The sequence below is a fragment of the Parasteatoda tepidariorum genome, chromosome 5 (assembly GCF_043381705.1).
Source record: "Parasteatoda tepidariorum isolate YZ-2023 chromosome 5, CAS_Ptep_4.0, whole genome shotgun sequence".
Classification (NCBI taxonomy): domain Eukaryota; kingdom Metazoa; phylum Arthropoda; class Arachnida; order Araneae; family Theridiidae; genus Parasteatoda; species Parasteatoda tepidariorum.
The window spans coordinates 3884656-3895072 of NC_092208.1; the positions used below are offsets into that span (position 1 = coordinate 3884656).

The 10417-nt window shown below is 27.2% G+C and overlaps 1 protein-coding gene across 1 annotated transcript in view; it reads right to left on the reverse strand.

The window, feature by feature from the left end:
- The window catches only part of LOC107442352 (LIM/homeobox protein Lhx1), a 101909-nt gene extending 92145 nt beyond the window's left edge, over window positions 1-9764 (reverse strand). Inside the window, 1 exon segment of the mRNA XM_071180928.1 lies at window positions 8183-9764. Coding sequence (XP_071037029.1) covers window positions 8183-8358 — 176 coding nt within the window. The 5' untranslated portion in view covers window positions 8359-9764.
- Between the last annotated feature and the right edge of the window lie 653 nt (window positions 9765-10417).

The window sequence follows — 10417 nt, forward strand, 5'->3', positions numbered from 1 at the left end:
ATTTCCAATGAGCTGCACAATCGGTCTTGCCGATGAGCAGACCTAGTGCGTTCTCCAGAGGTGGTATCCACTCTTTCAGGACCACCACAATGGGTGAGATACCGTTGGTCATGTTAATTTGGACGTCTAGTTTCTGCCACACTAGATGGCAGCACCGAGACTCTATTTGGATGCTAAAGTGCACTAGGAATTTAATTTTGCCGGAAATGCCAAGAGCCAATGAGGCAATCCAGGGATCTTTTACATGCCGCATAATCATACGACATGGCCGCTGAGGATCTTCTGCATCCTCAGAAAATCCGGTGTCTGGGCCGGGGATCGAACCCGCAGACTTGGGCTCAGAAGGCCAACGACAAACCAACTGCGCCACCCATCCACAATTGAAATGGCCCCTTTTTAGGGGGTACAATTTGGTATGTCATAGATTCGAAGAAAAACATTTTCCCAATGTTAATAAAAACAAATATAAATTTAAAATAAAGAAAAAAGATTGAAAATAATATAATAAAGATTAAAAGAAAAGGTAAGAAAAATTATTAAAATAATATATTTTTAAAAATATATATATATTTTTTAAATATTAAAAAGCCGGAAAACAGAATAATGAAAACACATAATTTCGTTGTCATCTCACGCGATTATAACCACACAAAAAAACTGCTTTCTAATATTGTATTAATATAGTCAAAGCAAAATATAGCAATACAATAGTGTGAGGAGCACTAAAAAAATTTAAACGAAAAAAGGACACAAACATTCAGTAAAAAAATTAAGTAAAAAATATACGAGACAAAACATATCAAGCAAAAAACAGAAAATAAAATGCAGAACAAAACACAAAACGAAATCTATAAAGCGAGCAGCAAATTCAAATGAACTTACACAAACCGAAATCTTTCAAGAATGAATTCAAATAGTTTCGTAATAAGAATGCCGCATTACAAAATATGAAAACAGAAGAGCACATAGAAGTTAGAAGCGTAAATCTTTTATGGCGCGTTCGTACTGCAGTACTGAAAAGCGTTCGATTTGTTATTTACCAAGGATTGGCCCGAAAATGGATGTGTGCAAGGTAATAATATTATAGAAGATAATTTAAAGTTTATAATTAATAAGGGAGATATTTAATTATACAATTTTAATGGTTTTAAAAAATTAAAATTTATTTAAAAAAAGAAACATAATTTGCCCGATTTACACAGGTTTTTAGTCACGGATTTGCCCGAATTGAATTTGCCTATGGTAAAAATATAAATTTAGTTAACGAAGAAGTTTTTTATAAATTTAATTATAATAATAACATACAATTAATTCAATGATTTTATATAGAACTTAATTACTTTAGTTGGGTAACGATTGTTTTATTTTATCAAATTTTAAAAGAGTTTGTCGATTTGTTTTTTGGACATAACTACTTATTCCTTTAATTCTATTCATTTGAGTGAAAATGGCATTTAAATAGATGTTTTTGGAAACATTAGAATTCCAAGTAATTATTTTATTTATATTAAAAAAAAGTTAGCTAAGAGAGATGAAAAATTAGATCCTTATGATATTCCGTCAGTTTGAATAAAAATATATTTTCCATTGCAAAGATAATTATTAAAAAGACAAAAATTAATTCGAATTTCCCAATAAGCAAAATCGCAATTAAAGATGTTTTTAAAATCATTGTAATAACTTAAAAGAAGTTAGAAGTTAGGTTTGAGTTTAGAAGAAATGCTATTGAAAAGATCCTGAAAATCAAAAGTCGCAATAGAACTAATTTTATTATGTTTAATTATATTCTCAAATCGGTTGTTTATGAGTGATAATTCAACAAAAACAATCTTTAATAACATTGCTAATAAATTTATTAAGTAGATACAGAAAATGATGCCATGTTCAGTAAGGATAAGTATTAGATCCACATGCGATTGTTCTAAATTTTATAGGAATTTTATGAAATTTAGGACTGGAGGTAATAGGTAAGGAAATTGTATATTGCTAAAACGAAGAAAATTAAGAAGAACAGTAAGTACTATTTTCTGCTCATAAGTTGCAAGTATATAGAACTCATAAAAGAACTTCAAATTGTAGATAAAACATGGAAAAATTACAGAATAATGAAAAAAGAGAAAAAAAATTAATAAAAATACAGAAAAAAAATGTATAAAAATCCGAAGAAAAAAAAATATAATCTTTTTATCAGCTCACAGAAAGCACTCCTTTTTGGGGATATAATCATGTGAAAAGATTATATCTTTTTTTTCCTTTCGGATTTTTAAAATTTTTTTTTCCGTATTTTTATTAAGTTTTTTTCTCTTTTTATTTATTCTGTAATTTTTTGATTTTACTAAAGCGACTATGGTAATGTCAGCATTTATTTGAGAATGACAACAGTAAAAAGAAGAAAAAATTTTAAAATAGTAACTTCCATCTTTTTGCTAAATATGTGAATAAACACAAATAATGCTGTTAATTGTTTCATATAATTTTTTTTCCTAGCGAAAGTTTGAAACTACTCGGTCAGTTGCATATTATAACACACATTCTTTTCTATTCTTCCCCTCCTCCCCGGAAATACTATTATAGTTTCGGTTCTATAATCAAAACCCAGTGTCCAAACACAGAATGTGTGTTATCTTTAAAAAAGATGAAAAGAATGAAACTACAGTCAAACCTAGCTATAGTGAACCTTCAAGGGTACGAAATTTCGGTTCTCCATAACCGGGAGTTTACTATATCGGTCCTGCAAACAATTTTAATTAATTTTTCCCGAACTGCTCCTCTTATTACACATAATTTAAATAAATGATTCATTAAAAGAAATATAAAAATGATTAAAAAACAATATGTAGTAACAAAAAATGGTGTCAACTTTTAATTTTTATAACTCCTGGTCTTGGATATATAAAATATTTAGGGATGTGAAACTGAGATAGAAGAAGCAAACAAGAAAAAATGTTCATGGCTACATTCCACTGAATAGATGGTTTTAAAAATCGGTATTTTATATAAAAATTCAAAATGACCAACAAAAAAAAAAATCTGTCAAAGACAGAAAAAAGCTCAAAATATCCAATTTCCTCTCTTCTTTTGGTTCATTATATCCACAAAAAATAATATTATATGTATATAGCAAGGTACGGCAGCGAACATTTCGTTCACTATATCCGGGAGTTCACTATAAACCATGTTCACTATAACGGGGTTGGATTGTATTTCTAAATATGCTTAATTTCATCTCAGTTAATGTTCCTTTATAAGAGGAGTGTAATTTTTAAAATAACTACATGGAACTTTTTGTCAAATTTCACTATAAACCATGTTTACTATAACAGGGTTCGACTGTATATAAAAATCTCTGAAAGTTAAATTATATAAAATAAAATAAAAATTAATTACTACCATTCAGTTACATTAGTTAAAAAAATATCTTTAAAGAACGTTCAATGATGCTTACTATAAATCAGCCTTTATTCAAAAATTGCTTAAACTTAGGCTGATTAAGAGGAAGTCATTCTTTTTCTCGCGAGTTTCGTTATCGTTGAGGGAAGAAAAAAAATAATCATCCAAACTTTTGTTCACGATTTTCTCTTTATAACGTGTTTATCAATTTCACCTATAGAGCATCTTTAGGATCGTCTCCGACACACTAAGGGAAAAATTGTTATTGACAATTTAATAAATTTATAAACTTTAGATTCCTTTAAATAAAATTTAATATCAATGAGAAGTCAAAATGGATATTAGCTATGGGCATATCCATTTTGAAATATAATAATATACTATTTTTTATATAAAAAAAATATTTAATTTAGCTCTAAAAACAAATTTAATATTAAGAGTATTATATAAATTGAATAAAGAGTAAAAGATTTCATTTAAATAAAAGATTTAATTTATATTTAATTAGATAAAAGATTAAGAATATAATATAAATTTAATAAAGAGTAAAAGATTTAATTTAGACTTAATTAGATAAAAGATTGAGAATATAATATAAATTTAATAATGAGTAAAAGATTTAATTTAGCTTTAAAATCAAATTTAATATAAAGAGAATAATTTTTTTTCATAATAGTGCAAAAATAAGTTAGATAAAAAAGATGAAAAATTAGATCCTTATGATATTCCGTCAATTTGAATAAAAATATGTTTTCCATTGTAAAGATGATTATTAAAAAGAAGAAAATTAATTCAAATTTCCCAAAAATCAAAATCGCAATTATTAACTATTTGCAATTAAAACTGTGCATAGTAGTGACTTCAAAAGTAAACCCTTCTCGCAACAGCCCGTTGTAGGCAAGGGAGGTCACGAACGTAAGCGTCACATAATTCTGTGATCAATGGTATGATTATAGGGGTTAGCATTGCGCACAAGCCGCTTCCCACACGTACTTTCAGGGTACCCATCGAATAAAAGATAGACTGTAAAGAGATGTTAGTTATTTAATTTGCTTCATATCAATTTAAAATAATGCTTGTATGAATGAAAGATTGGAACATAAAATTTTAAAAAGCAATTAACATTGCATAAATATAATTTGTAGATGGTAATACACATTGACTTCATTCGGATTCTTTTCGCCTTTAATAATAATCTGCATCTATGGTTATCAGTCGTGCAGTTGAGAAAACAACGTAAATGCTTAACACGGTACATTTCGAGAAAAGTAGATTTTTTTATACTTTAAATCAATTTCATGTACGTTTGATGAATCTAAGTTTGATTCTGAAGTTAAAAAACTACGTTTCAATTTAATACTGTTAATACTGCTACGTATTAACTTACTATATAAAACTTACTTATTTAACTTAACTTACTATATAAAAAATTTTTTCAAGATATTTGTCTTAGTGGTTGCGTTATAAAAAAAATTATGCGTCATAATTACTCCGAAGTTGAATTTTCTTTATACGCCACAGTGCTTAAAAAGTTTTAACACCTGAGCAAAAAGTAAAATAAACTATCGGATTTTTAACTAAATTATCGGATCCAAGATGGAAAGATATAGCTATGATGGTTACACACATTTCTAGCTCCACAGTTTAAAGTTTGGGGGTTTCGACCATTATTTGCTTTAGGAACTATTTTCACATATTTTTACCCATTTTTTTACAAATGAATATTTGTTTTAGTGAACGTTTGAAATTTAGTTACTTATCTATATCTTATTCTTAATTATCACATTCTTAACTATATCTTATTCAATAACACTATTTTTCAAAAATAAATTCTATATTGTGAATTTAAAAATACATGCTTTGATTTCAAAGTGATTTGTTACATTAATTTCAAGAAAAAAAATTATTCTGACATTTATTTCTTTTAAATTAATTAAGATTTGATAACGTTATTTTCAAAAATGAAATTTGAACGAAAAAGTATTACTGAATTTTTCAAATTAATCAAATGATATTAATTAATCAAATGAAATAAACAGTTCAGTATATGTATTTTATATAAATTTAAAAATAATGTATCAACATTTGTGTAATGGATCTTAAAAAACTATCAACTTTTTAAAACCATTATTCGCTTTGATTATTTTTAAAGCAAAATTTATATTTTATCGTGATACCGTATCTAATTTGAAACAATGGAAACTGAAATATCGATTACAAGGAAATATCAATTTGCGCTTAAATAAACTTTAGAAACGATATGATAGTTTTTTTTTTTTTTAAACCATTAACAAATTTCATTTTTACTTATGCATATTGCAATTGACAATTAATCGTACATTTTAAAATTATTTTAAATAAAAATCTTTCTAGAAGGTATTATTATTCTAACCTTTCAAATGAAAAATATGTTGGTTTAATAACTGTATACTTTTTCTAAAAATATATGCATATTCTTTTTTATTTTACTTTCAGTTAAATTTAACATTTTACCATTCTTGTATAAGCTACTTTCACAAAAAAAAATATATATATATATTTAAATGCTGTAAAGTTTTAATGATCAGTACATAGAGAAATCTCAACACCATGCGATATTGCTGATAGATAATAGAATAGATAATAGATATTAAATAATTTCGAAAAATGTTTTTTTTCCTTGTAAAAAGCACGAAAAATCAGTAATACGTTCTTAGTATAATAGAGAAGAGGACTTAAACTCCAACTTATTTCTTAGATTAGTTAAATCCTAAAAGAAGATAACAAATACGTTTATCAAATATTTAAATTTGACTTCTCAAAAAATTTTAAATTCAAACAAAACTTTTTAATGAATTTTTATGTCCCACTCTGACAAGAATTTAAAGTAATTTTTTACAGTTTTTTTGAAGTAAAACTTATGTAAACTGATATTTAGAATATAACTATAAAAATATAAGCTTCGAATAAGTTGCTTCGTTTTATTTTATCATTTTGTTATTTATATGATTGTTTATTTTATAAGCTTGAGTCTGAATATTAAAGTTAATCTGTAGATGTAACATTTATATTGAAATTTTTTAAGAAGGAACAAAAGAGAAAACTATTTATCCAGGTTAATCCTTAGGTTAAATAATGATTTTTCAAATATCGTTTATTTTGTTATGAATAACAACATATTAACAAAATGTTACAACATAAAGGAAAAAAAATCGAATATTTTTTTATTAAAATGTTCTTTTTTCATTTTTTGAAAAATGTTGACTTTTAAGAAGAAAAACAAAAAAATAATGACAAACAATTAAGGGGGTTGGTGGGCGGAGCAAGCAGAGTGTTGAGCATCTTAGTCCTATAAATCAATTTAATTCGGTACTAAAATTACTTATTTTAAATTTTTTTTTCAAATCAGAGTTACTTGAATACGTCTTTATACGCTTTAAAATTTTGCGAATGGTTTCATGATTATACATATTGAAAAGTCTAGAAATCGTTTGATTATTTTTAATGTATAAATGAACTCATAATTATCTGATTAAAACCGCTAGAAATTTTGAAATACGTTGAACCAGCGTTTATATCATTCAAATTTGATGCAACTTTCGAACATTTTTTTTCTTCCCATTACGATACCAAATTGAACTACATTGACATTAATTCGATTTGAACTGGCTAATACGGTCTAACTTGAATCGAAACTTGGTTCAATTTAAGCTTTATTAAGGATGGAGCGAATTTACACAAGTTCGAGAACGAAATTATACAACCGTTCAAGACATTATACTTTTAATGATCAAATCTTTGAGATATTTCACTTTTTATTTAAACCGTGATTATTGTAAGAGTTAACATTAGCGAATCATTTCAGAAATCTTTAAATGTAGTCCATATTATTTTCCAAAACAAAATTATTTACAAGTTTTAAAATCATAAAGTCCTTATTATTCGTTTCTTAGTATATAAATATTAGTTCAAAACCTTATTACAGTCGGACCTCTATTTAACGAAGTCGCTAAATCCCAATAATAAGTTTGTGATATGGAAAATTCGTTAAATAGAAAATTACCTTTTGAAACACTTAAACAGCACAAAACAAGTTTTAAATTCCTAAACACTAGGCATAATTAAAATAGCAATGGATAGACCTTTATCTTGCAAACTAGTATCTAGTATTTATTTTATAAATCTTAACCATAGAAGAAATTTGCATGAAAAGCAAGAATAGAGTATAAGTGTTACACTGTCATGCTACATACATTTTCAACTGAAAAAAAAAAAGCTAAATTTATGTATCGAATTATAGCTGAATTTATTATAAAAATAATTTTAAACATATACTCCCACTTGTGTTCTTAAGCTTAATAGCTACTGATAAAATCCGTTAATTTCGTCTGAGTTGTTCGTATTAAATGCAAACGAAAAGGGAAATGGAATTTTATTGCTTTCTCTTCGAAAATCAATTTACCCCATAAATTGTGTTAACAAGTTTGATATGGTTTGAAATATTTTGGGAAATAGGGAAAATGGATCTCAAAGAAAATTTCGTTAAATAGAAAATTCACTTCGCTATTTGGAAGTTATTTTACGAAGAAATTTCCAAAATGTTCTTGTTCATCGAAAAAAATAGCAAAATGGAGAAATTCGAAAAATGAAAGTTCATTAAATAGAAGTATTTGAATTTGATTGAGTTTTTCTCTCCGAAATCATTTAAAATAATTAATATTTCACTAAGCAGAAGGTCTAGAATACCTTAAACTAGAACTATTTAGTGAAGTAAGAGTAGGAATAAGTAGTATTTATAAAATGAATAACTTACCTAAAGAAGTCGGGTTTGCAATACAGTTTTCCGTCCCTTGAGAAACATTTATCTGCGAGTATTATTTGGCAGTCCCAGCATTTAACACATTTCGCGTGCCAGGCACGTTCTTCCACCTTCGACAAATATCTGTCCAAAATAGGAGAATCACAGCCAGCACACATAATCATCTTCATGATTAGATAAGTTTTGTCTGATTACCACATTTGCAAACTATGCTTCTAACTTCATGGGACAAATTGAAACAATTTATTTCAGACGATATTTATCACGGATTCCGTAAACAGACGATAATTCTCTCAAATTATCCAAACGATGTAAGGTCTCAAATGTAAATCATTCAACTTTTAAGATTTTCGATTTCATTGACACCGGAGAAGATTCTGCAACTTTAGTCAAGTCATTTCTAAAAAGAAAATGTACTTTGCAACCATTAAAATTCCTATAAAAGCATAACTTTTTTTTTTAACAAAATTTCAAGAGAATTATTTTTGATTGACTCATTTTCTCAAAAGTAATGCTTAAATATCATATTGAGATTTAAAGTCAACACTTAAAATTCGAAAACACACGAACTGGAATCTAACAATCCATGAGATTACTGCTTCCATTATCAAATGACGAGAAATTTGGCAATCATTCATGAAAATTTTCGAATTATGTGAAAGCTATATAAATTGCATTTTTATGGAATATCTACTTTTAGAAACTATGCAAAATAAAGACCAATCTCTTCCATTGCCATTCGTACATTTTTTTTAAATTGTTATATGCTGTTTCGATTTGACAGCTCCGATTTCCAAATTAATAAAGACTCTATTCAGCAATTGCCAGAAATGTTATATTAAATTCTCCAACTGCAAACGATTTCTATAAATTGATCACGATCTACAGTTATAATCACCTTCCATTCACGTGTTGAACTCCAAATAATAGCGGGTTGACTGTTATGTTAGTCACGGAGCTCAGTCCTTTCGTCGACTAAATCATCCTACAGCAAGGTCCATGTCCAATAGGCGTGGTTTATAAAAGGCGTGGCATAAGGCGGTGCAAAAGTTGAACTGCGACGTCAATCATTTCTCGCTCATGCGTATTGAGGTTTATATATAAAACCCGAATCATTTTGAGAGGAAGCTGAAATTGAATTTCTTTCGGTAGCTTTTTGCTAATTGTGACATCACTATGAAATTTTATGTAGCATTCAATGGAGGAAATTTAAAAAGGCAAAGGATTATTTTAAAAAGTTTAAACTTTACTTGCGATTCACCCTTTTATATTCTTATAGGAGATCTTTTTTAATTCGAACGTTTTCGTTAATTCAAAAAAAGTACTAAATAATTCAAAATTGCATGAATTCTCCTGGAATTTTCCATTCATATCAGTATTAAAATTTGATTATCATTCGAAGTTTTTTTCTACCATTTTGGTTAATATCGAAGACTGATAAAGCTTTTGCTTTCTAAATTTATTAATTATTATTTTTTTGGCCAGTTAATTAATTGTTGTTATAACGTCATAATTAATTTAAAATTAAGCTTTTCTAAACGAACGGTAACCTTAAAATTTAAGTTATTTCTAAAAAGCGTGCACGCAAATAAAGTGTAATGCATAAATAAAAAAAGGAACATCTTAATTACTTTTGATCGGATTCGTACGTATTCAAATCCAAGGTCGGAGGAAGGGGGTAGCAAGGCAGGCGATCGCCCAGATTAAGGGGGCACCTAACGCCACTCAGATTTAATGTTCCAATTGTTAATTTCCTCCTTATTTAAGATATTGTTTTGTTTCATAAAATATATTTATAGTCCTCTGATCACTATCTAATACTTACCTAATGAAACCTGGCACCATTTTCTCTAATTACTTAAATAAAATTCTTAACAATATTATTAAAGGTGTTTTTTGGATTATCACTAATAATCAAACGATTTTAGAATTTATTAAACAAAATAAAATGAATTATATTGCGACTTTTGATTTCCAGGATCTTTTCAATAGCATTCCTCTTTCTAAACTAAAAAATGTCCTTTTGAATTATTAGTACGATTTTAAAAATATCCTTGATTGCGATTTTAATTATTGGGAAATTCTAATCAATTTTTGTCTTTTTAGTAATTATCTTTACAATGGAAAAGATATTTTTCTTCGAATTGATAGAATACCATAAGGATCTAATTTTTTATCTCTCTCAACTAACTTATTTTTGCGCTATTATGATGAAGAAAAAAGCAGAAT